At 44.5% G+C, this 18,943-nt stretch overlaps 1 protein-coding gene and 1 long non-coding RNA gene across 2 annotated transcripts in view; one reads left to right on the top strand and one right to left on the bottom strand.

Moving 5' to 3' along the window:
- The window catches only part of LOC140381255 (uncharacterized), a 246,014-nt gene extending 230,992 nt beyond the window's left edge, over positions 1-15,022 (bottom strand). Inside the window, exon 1 of the long non-coding RNA XR_011931237.1 lies at positions 14,853-15,022. This is a non-coding gene — a long non-coding RNA (uncharacterized lncRNA). The remainder of the gene's footprint in view (positions 1-14,852) is intronic.
- The window catches only part of LOC140381253 (EMILIN-1-A-like), a 55,983-nt gene extending 39,316 nt beyond the window's left edge, over positions 1-16,667 (top strand). The window contains exons 4-16 of the mRNA XM_072465286.1: positions 1,682-1,810; positions 1,889-1,980; positions 2,618-2,803; positions 4,844-5,869; positions 7,437-7,689; positions 8,786-8,888; positions 9,864-10,099; positions 12,015-12,263; positions 13,162-13,353; positions 15,412-15,501; positions 15,581-15,598; positions 15,994-16,128; positions 16,319-16,667. Of these exons, the coding sequence (XP_072321387.1) occupies positions 1,682-1,810; positions 1,889-1,980; positions 2,618-2,803; positions 4,844-5,869; positions 7,437-7,689; positions 8,786-8,888; positions 9,864-10,099; positions 12,015-12,263; positions 13,162-13,353; positions 15,412-15,501; positions 15,581-15,598; positions 15,994-16,128; positions 16,319-16,641 (3,032 nt within the window). The 3' untranslated portion in view covers positions 16,642-16,667. The remainder of the gene's footprint in view (positions 1-1,681; positions 1,811-1,888; positions 1,981-2,617; positions 2,804-4,843; positions 5,870-7,436; positions 7,690-8,785; positions 8,889-9,863; positions 10,100-12,014; positions 12,264-13,161; positions 13,354-15,411; positions 15,502-15,580; positions 15,599-15,993; positions 16,129-16,318) is intronic.
- The last annotated feature ends 2,276 nt before the right edge of the window (positions 16,668-18,943 follow it).

The raw sequence follows: 18,943 nt of genomic DNA, 5'->3' as shown, positions 1-18,943 counted from the left end.
AAGTTTCACTCAATATATCACGTATAGGGCTGAAAGAATATGTTGACAAAAATGATTATCTCAATATTTTTTTGGAGCGTCTCAATAACGATAGTTAGATGATTGTTATGTCACTCCAACAGAAATGTGTCTTTAAACGTATTAATGAGGTTTACTTATCAGACAAATGTGAACTGTCTCAAAAGTGCAGAAATATCACCATATAACCTTATTTGAAAGTTTACAACTTTTTCATGTTTTTTTTTTTCATTAAACAGCTCTTTTTGTGTTTTTATTTTTCATACCTCTAGTATTACAATATATTCAATAAATCATTAAACTTTTTATCCCCATGAGGCAATTTAAGTTCATTGAGCTGTTAAAATGCAAAATAAATAGAATCAAAGGTTTCAGTGGAGAGAGTAACAGCCCTCAAGACAAAAGCGTTTGGAAACACTTTTTATAATGTCAGGTTTTTTCTTTATTTTCCTGGCTGTTTACATTGTGGGTTCTCACTGAAGGCATCCAAACTAGGAACAATCAATTATGGAATGCATGTTTGACCAGAGAGTTTCATAACGAGTTAATAAGGGTTCAGTATAATAAATAACCCCAATGGCATCTGAAACTTTACGAGTAGAACTTTTGATGTCGGCGGTATGAACACGATCAGGCAGTCGGGGATGCAATAAAAAGAAGAACACAAAGAATGGATATTATATATTTACAAGAAACCCTGGAACATCCAAACCAAACTACATTTATTTATATTAGACAGTACTATTCTTCAAACGGAGGTAAACTTGTGCCATGAGTTAGTTTGTCTCTGTGTCATGTCTTTGTTGTATTATTTATATGAAAAGATGTGTCCAAACGTTCGACTGGTTCTGTGTTTTCTCGGGGGTAAAACGTCTGTAGCGTTTCAGAGGTCCGGCTCTGACTCTGTGCACGGTTGTCTTGGATACGACGGGGAGAAACGGTTTGAGTCACACTGTTAAAACTGTCCTGAACGTCTGTCATTAGAAAAGCTGCATTTTGTCGTTGGTCAAAATCCCAAGACACTTTAATAAAAATTTTGCTCAAACGTGTAAAAGTTTTAAAGACGTCTCAGTTTGCAAACGCACAAAGAGCACGACCATGACAACGAGAACCCTGAACCCTGTATCACAATATTAAACTGGTCAAAGTAATTCAACCCTAATTGTTGACAGCAGAGGGCGCTAAATATGAACATAGCGGTTAAACTAAAACTAACTGTTGAAATGTATGTATACAAAAGTGTGTTTTTACTGATCATTGTGTTAATAAAATCAATATTGTGAAGTTTCTTTAGTATTAAAGTCCATTTTGAGATTTTAGTCTTCACGATTTTATGATTATTCATGATTATTGAGTCAAAACAATTGTACATTCTGTCATTTCTATTGTCTAACATGTTACTGTTCCTCAAGTTTGTGACCAGGTCTACAAAATGTAACTTTCAGAAAAGATCAAATTAAATATGACAAAAATAGCCAGATAAAAAAGTTATTTACATTTACGTCTTTTTATTTTGCGCTATACATTGAACATTCACTAAAATACTCATGATTATTATTTTTTTGGTTCGTACGATTAATATTGTGACCTGAATTATCACGATTATCGATTAACCCAATAATCTGGATCATTGCATTGTCACACGTCTCTGTTGCTCCGGCAGGTCGAGGGGAGAGCGAGAGGGTCCGGCACCTCGAGGACCGGATCCAGACCCTAACCAAGACCCTCCAGGACCTGCAGACCAACGTGAACCAGATGAATGAGCGCGTGACCCGGCCAGCGGGGGGCAGCGGTGGCGGCGGGGGAGGCGGCGGCAGCGGGGGCGGCGGCAGCGGGGGAGTAGGGGGGTCCTGGGGGGGGGCCACGGGAGGAAGGAACCCGGCCGACGCTGCTCAGCCCGAAATCACAGAGACAATCAACAGTATCCAGACCAAACTGGACCAGCTCGACAACCGCACTCAGGTCAGACACCACGACGTATAGATTCTTTAAACTGCCTGAACTAGAATGTGGTTAAGTTTTATATATTTCTATATTCTATGTTTATAATTTCACCTCCTGCTTGTAATTGATGACATCACAGTAGGAAAATACCCAGAAAACACTGGGCAAAAACTCATCTAGTGTCACAATTTTTTTTTATACGACAAATAAAATATATGACAGCGACTTAATTTTGTTGAATTAATATTTACAAAAAGTTGTTTCTTTATCGAATTTATGCACAAACTTTGTCTGAGAATTAGTGTATATTGTGATGTCACTTCCTGTCATTTTTCTGTCAATTTTTCAATTTTTTTCCACAATTAACTGCTGGACAGATGTAAAACCATAATTTATATGTACAACAGGTATAAACACACCAAATACATAATTAGAAAATCATAAAAACCTGTCCTTTTTCTCTCTTTTAACCCCTTTTAACCCCTCATCATAAACACGTGACCTTTTCTTGATCTGTGAACACTAACACTAACACTGAGCTTGCCAGGTGCTGTTGTGCACTGAATCCATTACAATATTATTAATCATCACTATTATTGTCAGTGATCGGAACTAAAAAACGTGTCATTTGCTTCATGTCTGTTCTCGCCCACAGGCTCATGACAAGACCCTGGTGAGCATCAACAACCATCTGGTGAACGGGAACGGCAACGGGCCGGACGGGGGGACCTCGGGGGGCGGTTCGGGGGGGACCTCGGGTGGGGGCTCCACGACGTCCCTGAAAGAGGAGATCCTGAGGGAGCTGGAGAAAAGAGTGTCGCTGTCCTGCTCCTCCTGCCAGGTACGAGCCGCAACCGCAGGACCGACCCGCAAATGAGTTAAAAATAGTCACTGTTATTATGTTTTTAGTTCTTATGACGTATTGTGACCTGAATAATCACAATACACACGCACATAACAAAAACTGAGACTAAACGGGGACAAAACCTGGACCAGAGCAGGGTTAAACCAGGTCTAAAACAGGAAAACTATCTACAACGACTCAAACCAGGACAATAATTTAACCTAAGAGTGGACATTGGCTGTATCTTTTTAAAATCACAGTAAAAGGTGTTTATTTATAGAAGAAGGTAAAATACAGCCCTCTAGTGGGCACTGGATGCACTGCAAGTGAGCCACCAAAGGTTTATTGTTGTTTTATTGTTTCATTAAGAGTCTCATAAGCCATTCCATTTAAAAGTACATGACGCTTTAGCCAAAAGACAGAATTTTAAAAAAGCATGTTATTATAATTTAGCACGTTTTTATAATTATTAGTTATCGTTGGCCATAATATTCCACATTATGGCATAAAACGCATCTGTCTCCATGAAGAGTGTTCAGACGTGTGGTTTTAACTTTGTATTTATATTACATGCTGTAGAAATACACACTGTTGCTTTCTGAGAAAATAGGAAGTCGAGATGTGATGTTATTGTCATGTCTTTGTCTTAAAATGTCTTTCCCGTGTAAATCTGGACATGGAAGTTGCACAGGCTTGCAAAACGAGTAACAATACACACACGAGTAACAATACACACACGAGTAACAATACACACACACAATAATTAGATTAGAATAGATTAGATTATGTGATAGGGGACAGTGCAATTTCATAAAACACATGAATAAACTCACTGTACATGGTCAAACGTGGACAGAAATAGCCGTAAGTACCAAAGCGTGCTGCTGTTAATATATAAAAGTACAGATGCTAGTATTTCGTGCAGACGAGTGTCGGTACAGTGTGTATTTACCAGCCTCTGAGATGTTTAGTTTGTTGTTTAAAGGACACGTATTATGCAAAACTGACTGACAAAACCCTGTTCTAACATTGTCCCTGGTTAGAAAATCCTCAGTACAACGGCGTGCTGTGACTAAGAAGTAAACCGAAAGTGTGTTCTCTGAAATATGTATCTTAAACTGTTGATTGTTGAGAGCGCCATCTACAGTTTGCAGTGTTGGAAATGGGCAGAAATCACGTAACGTAATTTTGTTCTTTAGTTCTAAGATATGAGATGCCAAACTAATGGTACTGAAGCGCATGTTTAAAGCCTGAGAATAACAATAACAATAACAATAGAAAAATGTATCATATTTAACCTTTGAAATCCTCTCACAGACCAGGGCAAGGGATAATAGTATAACGCTATAGAATATTTACTTTTTTTCAAACAAACATTCAAACTAATGATGAACCTTAGCATTTTTTGTTTGGGATTGGCTCCACAAATGTCATTGCCACATGGTTTAAAGTCTTTAAAACTGACAACAATCACATCTTTGGAGCTGAATATTGGCACCACTTAAAGGCGCAATGGACGATTTTTTGGCGATTTGAGAACGCAGGCGGAAGTGCGCATGCGCACTCCCCCGTGCGGACTGATACAACACACACGTGCGTTTGTTTATTAGCGCAACGGAGCGCATCGCATCTCTCATCTCCCGTAGATTTCTGTCCACATCTTCATTTTGCCCCGTACACTGAGGGAACTATATTATGATAGATCCATGCGCTTAGGCACGCGGAAACGTCGGGACGAACCGCATGCGGCTGCAGGTGAGCGGTAGGTGCGTTTTATGATTGATACGTGGCAGGACAAATGATTTATCCACGACACAAGGAAATATGATAAAAAAGTTGCTGAAAGAAATCGTCCATACCACCTTTAAACATAATTTCACTTATATCAACCAAAAAAAAAGTGAAACATCTGCATCCGACAGATAAAAGCCACATTATAACCATAAGATTGTTCGGATGATCACACGAACGCAACTTGTCAATTCTTTCATTCATGTTTTCTACAAAGTTATGGTTCATTTGTTCTCGGTGTTTCAGGCCGGAGTGGCGGACCTTCGGCGTCAGCAGCTGGACGACCGCGAGAGGATCCGCGCTCTGGAGAAACAGCTCAGCGCCCTGGACTCTCGCCACCGGCAGAACCTGGACGGACTGAGGCGAGACCTGAACCGGGTCCGGGACTGCTGCTCCAGCCTCCAGGACCTGCAGAACCGAGTCACCAACGCCGAGCGCAAGATCAGCGCCGCGTCCGAAAACCTGGACATCCTGCAAAACCAGCTGGACGGCGAGCGCGGCGGGACGGGCGGCGGGACGGGCAGCGGGACAGGCGGCGGGACGGGCGGCAGGACGGGCGGCGGGACGGGCGGCGGGACGGGCGGCGGGACGGGCGGCGGGACGGGCGGCGGGACGGGCGGCGGAAACGGCAACTTTGGAAAAACCGAAGGCAGCGAAAACCCCTTTGACGATGAGCGGTTCAATCTTCTGTTTAAGGATCTCGAAAGGCGCGTCAACAACGCCATTCGCAAAACCGATGAGAAATGCGACGACGTGGAGACCGAAGTCAAGGAGTATTTTCGCAAAGAGCTCGGCGATTTGCGGACTGTATTTTTGGACAGATTCGACGACCAAGCGTACAGGATAGCGGACGTCGAACTCGATGTCGGCGACGTGAAGCTAAAAATCGACGATCTCACAAAACGGTTGTCCGGTTTGGAGAACAACACGTCAGGGATCGGAAAGAGGTTGGACAATTGTTGCGTTGGGCCGTCGTCAAGCGGCGGCGGCGGAGGTGTGTCCGAGGGCGGGAGTGGCGTGGTGGAAGGTGGCAGAGGGGAAGGAGGCATGTCGGGAGGGGGAAGAACAGGCGGGGGTGGCCGGGGAGAGGCGGGAACGAGTGGAGGAGCCACCAAACCACAGGGGGGCAGTGCGGGGCGACCCGGGACGGTGGGAGGAGCAGGGACGCAGAAGTCGCTGGAGTGGAGGGTGGTGGCCAACGAGGACAAGATCCAACACTTCAACACCAGACTCAAGGATCTGTCCGTGTCCGGAGACTCGCTCTACGACAAGGTGAGGCCCTTTGGTATTTTAAAGTCTTTGTTTAAAGTTTATATGACAGCTTAGACAACACATTTTACTAAAACAACATGAACACAATTATATTTCAGATTTGACCAAACATTGTGTCTGTTTGTCACCGATTTGACCATTTTTGTAAAGTATGTTGGTGTAATCCCTCATTCGTCCAGGCGTGTTCCATAGTAGAAAAAGCTTCAGTTGTAGTCATCTGGACTCAGTTAGAAAAAATAGACGTTTCGACTCTCATCCAAGAGTCATTGTCAATAAAAGAATTTAGATCGAGAACTCCGATATTTATACTATTCTGTGGTAAGTCCAGCCCATTGGGAGGAGCCTTCCTGAAGTAGAAAGAGTTGTTTGTTTCAACAGAAACTTACCCTCTTGGTATCTACCGAGCCTATTCAACCCTTTAATGGGCTATTAGTCTCCCCTTTGTCTTTGTGAGACCCTGGCTCACCCACCCTGAGTACCTGATTAACATCTAAATGTCCTGGTACTGGTCCTCTACCTCTCCAGGCGTTCAGGATCCCATTGTACACTACAGGAAGATTGAACCTTAGCTCTCCGTTTCTGTTTAAAGAAGGTTTTTCTTTTTTAACAAAAATTGCTTCCTTAACTCCTCTTTCAAACCATCTTTTCTCCCTGCTTAAAACCTTCACCTCACCGTCTTCAAACGAGTGATTAGAGGCTTCAAGATGGAGATGCACGGCGCTCTGAGGTCCTGAACTTGTATTTCTTCTGTGCTGATAAAGCCTCTTGTGTAGAGGCTGTTTGGTCTCACCTATGTAACGTTCTTTACAGCTTTCTTCACTGCATTGGATCGAATAAACTACATTGCTCTGTTTTTGAGTCGGCAACTTGTCCTTTGGGTGAACCAGTTTTTGTCTTAAAGTGTTTCCTGGTTTAAAATAAACAGGGACTTTGTGTTGTCTAAAAATTCTCTGCAGTTTTTCCGACAGGCCAGACACATAAGGGATAGAAACACCCTTCCTTCTCTGTTCAGTTTCCCTTTTCTCCTTCTTCTTGGTTCTCTTCACTCTGTTGAGAGCCCAAGCGGGGTAACCACAGGCTGGATGAGAGTCGAAACGTCTATTTTTTCTAACTGAGTCCAGATGACTACAACTGAAGCTTTTTCTACCATTTTTGTAAAGGTTATAATTGTACTTCCTGGTTGGACATGAGCACAAATATGACACAGGTAGAGGTAATTCCACAGCTGTTACCTAGCAACCAGACTGTAAACAAGAGCAAAAATCCATATAAATGACACAATAGTTATGATTTGACACACAATAATACCATATAACACCTTAATTTTGTCATTTATTCTCATGTTAGATCTGGTTTATTCACATTTTAGACCTAGTTTTTCCCTGATTTAGACCTGAGTTTAGATCTGGAGCTACTCGAAAAGCCAAACATTACTTTAGGTGGTTCTTGGTGTGAAAAGTTTTAGAGCCACTGCACGAGTCTGTCCCGTAAAGACTAAAGTGTCGCCCAGTTTGTCGCCCGGTTTGTCGCCCGTGTCGCCGATGTAAACCCCACTCGCCTCCTGCAGGTGGTGGACTTGAGTCAGGACGTGCGTAAAATCAAAGACCTCACGGGAGATCACGGCGAGAACTTCCACCGCATCGTGACGGAGGTGGAGACTCTGGGACACGACTGCGAGCCGTGCAGACGCGTCGACGACGAGCTCCGGAAGATGAACGACTCCTCGCGCCGCGCCCTGATCCAGATCCAGGACCAGATCCGGACCATCCAGACCCGACTGGACTCAGCCCGAGGATCGAACCAGGACTCGACAGGCTCAGGTACGAGATGTTCAAGTGTATCTCAATTTATGAACCAAAGAAAAAGATATTCAGAATACTCTTTTTGTGTCACTGTATTCTAGTATTTGGTGATATGCAGAGTACAGTTACTTTTCTAAAATAAAATAAATACATTGTGGTACAAACTGCACTGTATTAAAGATAAAAATTCTGCAAGTGCAATCGCTTCAATTCTTTCTCTAATCTGTGATAAACGGTGCGACAAACAGCAGTTTTAATCTTATGATGCGTTTTATTTATGTTATAAAGTGAAGGTATTCTAGAGATTCAGTTAAATTGTTTTGTCCAAAAATGTCTTTTGTCCAAAATTATTTATTGTGTTTACAGGTCAAATTCACGTTAAAGGAGATCTATGCGAAAGTGACTTTTAGGAGCGTTTAACCTTGTTTCACTTCTCATGATTAAACCACTTTTATTCAGTGTGATTTATGCATGTTTGAGTCGTCTTTATTCTCTTCAGCCCTGGTCTGGTCCACTTCTCTTGACTTTGTTTTGCAGTTTTATTTAAACTGCAAGGATTTGGCAGCGTCGCATAAACATTTAGACACGTTACAAAGACATTTTAATACAGTGTAATTCAGTATTCTGTAACTAAGTACATTTTCAAAGTAAACACACACAGTTCCACTTTAGGAATCTTTAGCAGAATCTTCATGATCTCACTTCCATCAGATCTTCATTGTGACATGTGCATGTTCTCTCTCTCTCTTTCTTTTCCACAATGTCATTTATAGTTTTTGTTTTTGGCTGGTGGTGTGGTGGTTCGAGGTGTTGCACATGTGCAGTGCTTGTGGGTTTGATTCCTGGCCTTGACCATCTGAATGTCTCCCAGAATAATTTGACTGATTTACTTTTTTCTTCTTTTTTTGATTTAGCATTGGTTTTGTGTGGTTTATTTCCATCATGTTGAGGCTCACGGCGCCCTCCTCAGGCCTGTCGAGCAGCTGCACTTGAACAGTTTTTTACCTTCTGTTGATTTTTACGTCCTAAATAATGTGCTCTGTCAGTGAAGGCTTTTCAGTTACACTTAGAAGTCTTCACAAATCTTTGGACCTGTTTGGTTCTGTTGGTGCAGACGGAGGAGAGTTCTGCTGCTCCAGGCTCCAGGAGCAGGTTCACCTCCTCAGACAGGACGTCCAGAGGTGCAGCGGGCAGTGCAAGACCGGACCGGACACAGGTGTGGACTGACATTACAAAATACTACATTTTTGTCACCATTTGTAATTTTTTAGACTTTAAAATTACATTCTACCTAAATAACTGTGTTGTTGTTGTTGTTGTTGTTGTTGTTGTTGTTGTTGTTGTTGTTGTTGTTGTTGATTAAAAGGTAAAGAATACAGCCCTCGTAGGTCAAGAAATAAAAAGTAGAAAAATTATTGAACTAAATGCAGTGTAGGTACAGTAAAAAAAACAGTTTATAGACTGTGGACTCCTGTTTGTTAGTCTTTTTGAATTTGTCTTTTTAGTTCTAATAAAAACATGTTCTGTGTGATTTTTTTTCTTTTTTTCTTTCGTATTTTTTAGCCTAAACATTTTCAACAGTAGATTTGCAGCAGACCTCAGCATTCCACATCCAACTAAACTTTTATTATTTTTTTTAACATAGAAAAATTAAAAACAAATAGGGCAAGACCAGAGAAAAACATAAACATTTTAAATTAAAACTAATGAGGAAAAAAAGAAAATGAAGGCACACAAATCATAATAGGAGTTCTATTTGGTCCAATGTTGGTCCAATTTGTCCATTTTCCAGGGCCTTATTTCCTCTAAATCAGGGGTGTCCAAACTTTTTTCACCAAGGGCCGCCTTTTGAAACTTAAACGGGGCAGAGGGCCACAAACAACTTGACAATGTCGAATTTGTTGAATGACAAAGTGAATCATTCAAAAAATTTGCATTTGATGTAATTGCGATGAGCCTCCACACCTTTAATTAGACCTGGAACATTGGTATAACATCAATAAGCCTGAATTTTCCCAATTTCACAGTAAAAAGTACTAGTTTTTGTTGTTTGGGCCAACATAGCAGGAAGCTGGAGGGCCTACAAAAATTGGTCTGAGGGCCGCATTTGGCCCCCGGGCCCTAGTTTGGACATGCCTGCTCTAAATGAACGCTTGTAACAGTCTTTAAACCCCCTCAGCCTGAACATTGACCCCTGACTCTCTCCCAGGCGGCGAGTCGAGCGGCCCCGGTTTGGGTGGCTCTTCTCCGGCCCCTGTGAAGCCTCTGGACGGGCACAGCGTGATCGAGGGGCCCCTGGGCAGCGTGCAGCTCAAGGCTCTGCAGGGCCAGCTCTCCGAGGTCATCGTCTCCTTCAGCGCCATCAACGACTCGCTGAGGGGCTTCGAACACACGATACACAAGCACAGCAGCGTCATCACGGACCTGGGTGAGACTCTCAATCATCAGAAGCAGTAACCACAAAGTAAAAGTACTGTACAAGTGGATGCACATTTGAGAGCAGATATCTGTACTTTCTACTCCACTAAGTTTTCTGTATATATATATTTTTTCAATTTCGAAAAACAAAATGACGGACTAAATGGGATATATAATGTAGGACAACAAGTATTATTACTGTGCGCCTTTTGTGCTGATGTATTATTTATTTGTATATATTTATTATTTGTATACATTTAGTCCAAAGTCTGTCGAATTGGTCAATTTCCCAATGAAGTCCACTTTGACAGACATGTACATTAAAAAGTACTTTCCGTGTAGTCTGAGGGGTTATTATAGCAAAGGCAAACAAAGACATTCATATATAAAGTCTAGAAACTAAAAAAAACAAAGCAAAGATCAGCACATTTCACTCTTTAATTGTTTTCTGCCCCAGTTTTATACTTTCCACTGGTAGTTTAAAGCATTACATTGTACATACTTTCATAATTTTGTTTGTCATTTGTGGTTGTTTTGCTGTATTTCTTAGATGGCATATTTATTTTTCATTTTACAGCAACGCTAAATCTGAAAACCATTAGAACCCCAGTTTTACTTTTATGAGCGCTTCATTTACTGTTTTTGTCGCCTCTTGTACATTTTTTTCCAACATAAAAAAATGTGTACACTCCCAAGTCCAGACACATTTGGATGAGTTTTCTACGAGACAGCAGGAGGCCGGTCCATGTTTAGTCCTGACTCTGGCACCAGCAGGAGGCCGGTCCATGTTTAGTCCTGACTCTGGCACCAGCAGGAGGCCGGTCCATGTTTAGTCCTGACTCTGGCACCAGCAGGAGGCCGGTCCATGTTTAGTCCTGACTCTGGCACCAGCAGGAGGCCGGTCCATGTTTAGTCCTGACTCTGGCACCAGCAGGAGGCCGGTCCATGTTTAGTCCTGACTCTGGCACCAGCAGGAGGCCGGTCCATGTTTAGTCCTGACTCTGGCACCAGCAGGAGGCCGGTTCCTGAGGTCCTCAGAGTCCGAGATGGTTCATATGGCACTAACATGATGAGATGTACTTTGGTGCTAGGCCATGGAGAGACTTGTACACAAGCAGAGCTGCTTTAAAGTCTCTTCTCTGAGCCACAGGGAGCCAGTGCAGAGACCTGAGAACAGGACTAATGTGATCATACTTCCTGGTTCTAGTCAGGACCCGAGCAGCAGCGTTCTGGATGAACTGCAGCTGTTTTACAGCTCGTTTGGAGAGACCAGTGAGCGGCCGTTACAGTAGTCTGATCTACTGAAGACAAACACATGGATAAGTCTCTCCAAATCTGGTTTAGACACTATATTTTTTATTTTGGCAATGTCTTTTAGATGGTAAAAAGCTGCTGATGTTATTGATTTGATGTGGCTGTTAAAGTTCACATCTGAGTCCATTATTACCCCCAGATTTCTAACTTAATTTGTAGGTTTTAGAGCGAGACTCTGGAGGTGACGCTAACACCTTTTGTTTCTGTGGGTCAAAGACGATGATTTCAGTTTTGTCTGAGTTCAGCTGGAGAAAGTTGTTTTGCATCCACAAACTGATCTGTTGGATGCAGTGAATCCACTGGTCCATATTCACCTGCCGACAGTGAAACATAGATCTGAGTGTCGTCTGCATAATTGTGATAGGACACATTTTCACTGCCTATCAACTGACCTAACGGCAGCATGTAGAAGTTGAACAGAAGGGGTCCCTTGGGGCACCCCACAGGTTAGGAGCATGTGGTCTGATACACAGTTACCAATTTCAGCAAGTACTTCCTGTCTTCCAGATTGGTAACTTAAACGTTACCTTCCTGCCAACGACTTACAATAGTTCGATGAAAATGCTCAGTCACACTTCTTGACTTGTGAGTCTTGTGAACATCTCCCACAGGAAACACCAAAGACAAGATCATCTCGGAGCTGGATAAGATTCAGATGGAGGTGACGGAGCACGTGGAGGAGAGCAGGGAGCGCTGGGACCAAGTGGCCCAGGACCGGCGCCGGTTTGAGGGCGGCGTCGTGGCGGAGCTGGGCGAGTGTCGCAGGTCCGGAGAAGGGCTGGAGAAGAGGCTGTCCAAACTGGAGGGCGTCTGCGGGCGGCTGGACGGCGTCACCGACTCCATCAGCAAGATCAGAGAAGGTAAAGTTGTCCTGCTGCAGTTAGAGTTTGTGTGTGAGGGCAGTGTGTGGTTAGAAGTAGGAGCTTTCCCCCATTTTTTATTTGATTTACCCTTAAAAACCTCTTTTTCTAGGCAGTCCTGGCTAAGAGGCAGCAAAGTTCAACACAGTTACAACAGACAGTACAAACATGATGAACACTGGTCATGAAAAACAAGTCTCTAAGGTTTTCAGCTGGGTTTTAACGCACACATGTCAGTTTCCAATCTTTGCAACATGTTTGGAACAAAAGGAGCCGAGTAGAAAAAGGCTTCGTCGGTTCCTCCCCAGTTCTCTGTGAGCGGAACAAAGCGCAGCCGCTGACCTTTTGACCATCAGGAGTAGGAGTCAACACTTCTCTATGTGAAGTAGAAATGTACGAAGGCAGAAATCCAAGCATTTCCTTTTGAAGAAAAGTGAACCACTCATGAGTACAAGTCACAGTGATGTGTGAGGGCTCTGCAGTCAGAAATTAACCTGAGAGTATGAGAACCCATGTCCACCATCTGAAGACATGAAGAAGCATCACATGAAAGTGAAAGGTCAGCAGCAGAAACACACAGTTTGAGCATCAGAAGTGAGGTTTCGGGTCATAAAGAAAGGACACATATATTCAGCTCATAGCTCATCTTTTCTCACAAAAACACACTTTAACAGATTTGTGACGTCAAAGGTAGAGATCCGGATGTCTCCTATGCCGTTTTTAAGTCCGTCAATCATCTTCAGTCTCTGACTCAAATCACCTTCATTACAACTGTGTTTACATTAGCATGTCGAGGCAAGCTAGCTTTTGTTTATTTTTCCTTTGTTATTTCCCGACTGAGAGAAAGTCATGTGTGGTTTCCCCATTTCAAAGCTCTTACACTTTTTGACCCATCCAGGCCTGAACCGTCACGTCTCTAGCCTGTGGTCCTGTGTGGGAGGTCTGAACGACACGGTGGTGCTTCATGGAGGTCTCATCGATCTGATCCAGAGCAGCCAGGACGATGTTCACCGCCGGGTCAAGAGCCTGAACTCCAGCCTGAGCCACGCGCTGAAGGACGTGCAGGGACGGAGCGGGGACGAGGTCAGAGGTGAGAGAAGCACCTGCAGGGACGGAGCGAAGGCGAGGTCAGAGGTGAGTGAAGCACTTACAGGGACAGAGTGAGGGCGAGGTCAGAGGTGAGAGAAGCACTTGCAGGGACGGCATAAGGACGAGGTCAGAGGTGAGAGAAGCGCCTGCAGGGACGGAGCAGGGACGAGGTCAGAGGTGAGTGAAGCACTTGCAGGGACAGAGTGAGGGCGAGGTCAGAGGTGAGAGAAGCACTTGCAGGGACAGAGTGAGGGCGAGGTCAGAGGTGAGAGAAGCACTTGCAGGGACAGAGTGAGGGCGAGGTCAGAGGTGAGAGAAGCACTTGCAGGGACAGAGTGAGGGCGAGGTCAGAGGTGAGAGAAGCACCTGCAGGGACGGCATAAGGACGAGGTCAGAGGTGAGAGAAGCGCCTGCAGGGACGGAGCAGGGACGAGGTCAGAGGTGAGTGAAGCACTTGCAGGGACAGAGTGAGGGCGAGGTCAGAGGTGAGAGAAGCACTTGCAGGGACAGAGTGAGGGCGAGGTCAGAGGTGAGAGAAGCACTTGCAGGGACGGCATAAGGACGAGGTCAGAGGTGAGAGAAGCGCCTGCAGGGACGGAGCAGGGACGAGGTCAGAGGTGAGTGAAGCACTTGCAGGGACAGAGTGAGGGCGAGGTCAGAGGTGAGAGAAGCACTTGCAGGGACAGAGTGAGGGCGAGGTCAGAGGTGAGAGAAGCACTTGCAGGGACAGAGTGAGGGCGAGGTCAGAGGTGAGAGAAGCACCTGCAGGGACGGAGCAGGGACGAGGTCAGAGGTGAGAGAAGCACCTGCAGGGACGGCATGAGGACGAGGTCAGAGGTCAGAGATGCACCTGCAGGGACGGAGCAGGGACGAGGTCAGAGGTGAGAGAAGCACCTGCAGGGACGGCATGAGGACGAGGTCAGAGGTCAGAGAAGCACCTGCAGGGACGGCGTGAGGACGAGGTCAGAGGTCAGAGAAGCACCTGCAGGGGCAGAGCGAGGGCGAGGTCAGAGGTGAGTGAAGCACTTGCAGGGACAGAGTGAGGGCGAGGTCAGAGGTGAGTGAAGCACCTGCAGGGACAGAGTGAGGGCGAGGTCAGAGGTGAGAGAAGCACCTGCAGGGACAGAGTGAGGGCGAGGTCAGAGGTGAGAGAAGCACCTGCAGGGACGGAGCGGGGACAAGGTCAGCGGTGTGAGAAGGACATTTTTGTGAAGTTTTTAATTGTAATTTTAATTGCACATGCGCACAAATATAACATCCATCCATTGTCTTTTGATTATCCGGGGCCGAGTCGTGAGGGCAGCACTCTAAGCAGGGACTCCTAGACTTCCCTCTCCCCAGAAACCTCCTCCTGCTCCTCCGGGGGGATCCCGCGGGGTCCCCAGGCCACAGAGAGACATAGTCCCTCCAGCGTGTCCTGGGTCTTCCCGGTGGGACATGCCCACAAACACCTCCCCAGGGAGGCGCCCAGGAGGGATCTGAAACAGATGCCCGAGCCACCTCAGCTGGAGGAGCAGCAGCTCTACTTCGAGCTCCCCCCGTGTGGCCGAGCTCCTCACCTTATCTCTAAGGGAGCGCCCAGCCACCCGGCGGAGGAAACTCATTTCGACCGCTTGTATCCGCGATCTTGTTCTTTCGGTCACTACCCAAAGCTCATGACCATAGGTGAGGGTAGGAACGTAGACCGACCGGTAAATAGAGAGCTTTGCCTTTCGACTCAGCTCCTTCTTCGCCACAACAGTCCGATGCAGCGATCCGCTCGTGTACAAGACCCTGAGATACTTGAACTCCTCCACTTGGGGAGAGGACTCTCCACCACCTGGAGGGGGCAAGCCACCTTTTTCCGGTTGAGAACCATGGCCTCGTATCATGTACAGCACTTTAATTTAGAATAAACATATTTATGCCTGATACATAATATGTATTTGATCTCGCTGATAAACATACAATTTTATTTTATACATGTATATTTTTTACCAGTTTCCTAATTCTTGTAAGTTTTTTTTCCCTTCTAAAACAGAGGACATTTCACAAAGTGTTTTTATTTTGTCTTCCCCAGGACCTCCAGGGCCTCAGGGAGAGCATGGTTACCCGGGTCTTCCTGGACCGCCGGGTCGACAAGGATCCGTCGGACCTCGAGGACCTCCAGGTGAACACGGATGAGTCCAATTAGCTCCATGATGTCATACTATGTGAAGATCTTTTATAAGTTTTATTTGTTTTTACAGGTCCCAAAGGCGAAACAGGTGTGTATTTAATCTGTTTCACATATATATATATATATATATATATATATATATATATATATATATATATATATTACAGCATGAAGATTCTGCATTTATTTAAAGATGAAGAGAAGCTTTTTCACACGAGAAAACCTTTGGAGTTGCATTTTAGATTTTTCCTCACTAATTCTGTGAAGTTCAAAAATTACTGTTTTCTGAAATCAAAAAAAGAAAATGTAACTGAACCAGGACACAGTTACTGTTGTTGTTGTTGTTGTTGTTAAAAAAGTATTCCAGATGAATATAAGTATAAATCAGGCAAAGTATTTGTTCCCCGTATGTTTTCTGCTCGATCAGCGACACGTCTCAATCTGAACCTCGTCCCACGTCGTTTGTGTCGTTGGTGTGTTCAGGTGGTCCCGGCGTCGACGTTCTGATCCCTAAACTGTCCTTCTCGGCGGCGCTCACGTTCCCAATGGAGAAACCCGGGACTGTGGCGTTTGACAAGATCTTTGTGAACGAAGGAAACTACTACGACCCAGAAACAGGTCAAACCAAACAGGAAACACACACTTTGAATGACACGCACTCACTTTTGTACGAGACATTGTTTGTTCATTCGTTCATATTTTGGTCATATACAAACAAGGGGCACTTTACGTTTTGTGTGGATATGTCAAAAGAAGACCAAATGAACGTTGTCGTAGTAACCTTTTCCTCGTCTGAACTCTGTCACAGGCGTCTTCACCGCTCCTGTCGACGGGCATTACTTCTTCAGCGCAGTCTTGACCGGCTACAAGAACGAGAAGCTGGAGGCGGTGCTGTCCAAGTCCAACTACGGCATGGCGCGCGTGGACTCGGGCGGGTACCAGCCCGAGGGCCTGGAGAACAACCCCGTGGCCGAGGCCAAGACCAGCGCCGGGTCGTTGGCCGTGTTCAACCTGATCCTGCCGCTCCAGGTCGGCGACACCGTCTGCATCGACCTGGTGATGGGCAAACTGGCGCACTCGGTGGAGCCGCTGACCGTGTTCAACGGGATGCTGCTGTACGAGGACGTGTGAGCCCAGGACATCCTACATCGTTTTGGCAACGGATGGAAGACTTTAAACAGCGAGACTTCAATCTGTTAACGGCAACGTCTTTTCCCCCTTTTTTTCACTTACCATGACAACAAAAATCAAGAAAAGGTATAAATTAAGGCTGAGATTCTGCTGTGAACAAGGCACTTAGAGAGAAAATCTGGAGTATGAACAGTTTCTTTGCTGTTTTGGCTACAAACTACACATTTTAAAATATTGTTATTGTAATTTCCCCCCTTTTTTCACTAACCATGACAACAAAAATCAAGAAAAGATATCCACTGAGGCCTAATGTTAATCATCTCGACAGGGTTTTTTCTCCAGACCAGAAGGTTTGTGTAGGATCCTGCTGTTTGGATAAACTCTTTCCTGTTTTGGTGAATTTGTTCCGGCTGCAACATCACAAAAACAATCAACTTAAGACATTAAACATTGGTATTATCGACCACTGGGGCTGTGAAAGTGAATCGTAGTTTGATTATCGTCATACAGACTTATAAAAATTCCCTTTTATAACAAACACAGTGACATTAAATCAAAATTATTAAAAAAAAAAGAACAAACTATTTCAGATTTCCATCAATAACACTCTTTTTTCTCTTTCTAGAAGTCTTTGATCGTCTTTTTTGGTTGGTAATGCTATTGGAATCAGAATCTGATTTTTAAAAAGTCTCAATGTGCAACACAAATAATCATTTGACAAAAATGATCACTACAATTGTTACTATTATCTTATAGTCTATTAGGCTATTAATTGTTGCAGACCTAATAATTATCAAAAATATCTCTAAACATAAACAATATTTTGGACACGTGAATAACCAATGCAAAGGATCATAATTCTAAAAGCATTTACAGCTTATGGTCTTTTTTCCCCTTCCACTTTTTGACAAATAAATTGCCAAAAACAACAATATCCTTCTAAATATTCCATAAAACCTGCGTGAGATTTAAGCCGCTGACATCTTTGAACTTCTTGACTCGTGATGCTTTTCCACGTGGGCTCTCGATCTGAAGACAGTGACCTTTGAAGCCCCCTGCAGGCTGAACTGTGCATTGTAGTGACCTTTGAAGCCCCCTGCAGGCTGAACTGTGCATTGTAGTGACCTTTGAAGCCCCCTGCAGGCTGAACTGTGCATTGTAGTGACCTTTGAAGCCCCCTGCAGGCTGAACTGTGCATTGTAGTGACCTTTGAAGCCCCCTGCAGGCTGAACTGTGCATTGTAGTGACCTTTGAAGCCCCCTGCAGGCTGAACTGTGCATTGTAGTGACCTTTGAAGCCCCCTGCAGGCTGAACTGTGCATTGTAGTGGCCTTTGAAGCCCCCTGCAGGCTGAACTGTGCATTGTAGTGACCCTTGGAGCCCCCTGCAGGCTGAACTGTGCATTGTAGTGACCTTTGAAGCCCCCTGCAGGCTGAACTGTGCATTGTAGTGACCTTTGAAGCCCCCTGCAGGCTGAACTGTGCATTGTAGTGACCTTTGAAGCCCCCTGCAGGCTGAACTGTGCATTGTAGTGACCCTTGGAGCCCCCTGCAGGCTGAAATGTGCATTGTAGTGACCTTTGAAGCCCCCTGCAGGCTGAACTGTGCATTGCTCCTGAACTCTCTTGGAAAACGGCAGCAGCTGCAAAAAGTCAAAAGACCAAAAAGACACTTGAAAAGACACGTTTTGAACATGGCCGAAGCCTGAGAATACAAACGGGGATCGGTGGGATATTTTTACAGAACAAGTGAGCGATTTTTGTTTCATGAAAAGTTTTTGGATGTTGCACCTTTATTGCCTTATGTGCACTGCAAAAACAGAATAAATACCATGGGTTGATATGACTTAAATCAAGAATATTAATCGAGATTAGTAGAATATTTAAAGGTGCTTGGTGTAACTTTTCTGCTTGAGGGAGTTAGGTTTAAAGACGTCTGAAGGTTGTCTCTTAGCAATACGCACATTTGTGTGGTGCGTGATAACGTGCATTTAGACATCCTTTATCAGTGCCATCTTTTACTGTACACATTCCGAACATGTTCAGTTAATCACATGCCACATTTCACTCAGCGAAAGAGAAATAGCAGTAAAAAGTTGACCTTAAAGGTGGAGGCCCTGGTTTTCACAAGTGAGTTTTTAAATGTGTAACTCGTCCACAGCGCTCACAAACCCTCTGGCACGCCGTTTATACTCACAAGTGTTCATTTTCTGGCTCGTGCGCAGCTTTAAAACAGCCTTTTTCAGACTTAGAAGTGAAACTGGGGCGGACCACCCGAGCGTAGCCAATCAGAGCGTCTCACAAA

The sequence above is a fragment of the Eucyclogobius newberryi genome, unplaced genomic scaffold, assembly GCF_026437365.1.
Source record: "Eucyclogobius newberryi isolate DKJ021-1_F unplaced genomic scaffold, fEucNew1.0.hap1 SCAF_5, whole genome shotgun sequence".
Taxonomy (NCBI): domain Eukaryota; kingdom Metazoa; phylum Chordata; class Actinopteri; order Gobiiformes; family Gobiidae; genus Eucyclogobius; species Eucyclogobius newberryi.
Note: the sequence above shows the minus strand (reverse complement) of the source record. Positions and strands in the feature narration are given on the sequence as shown.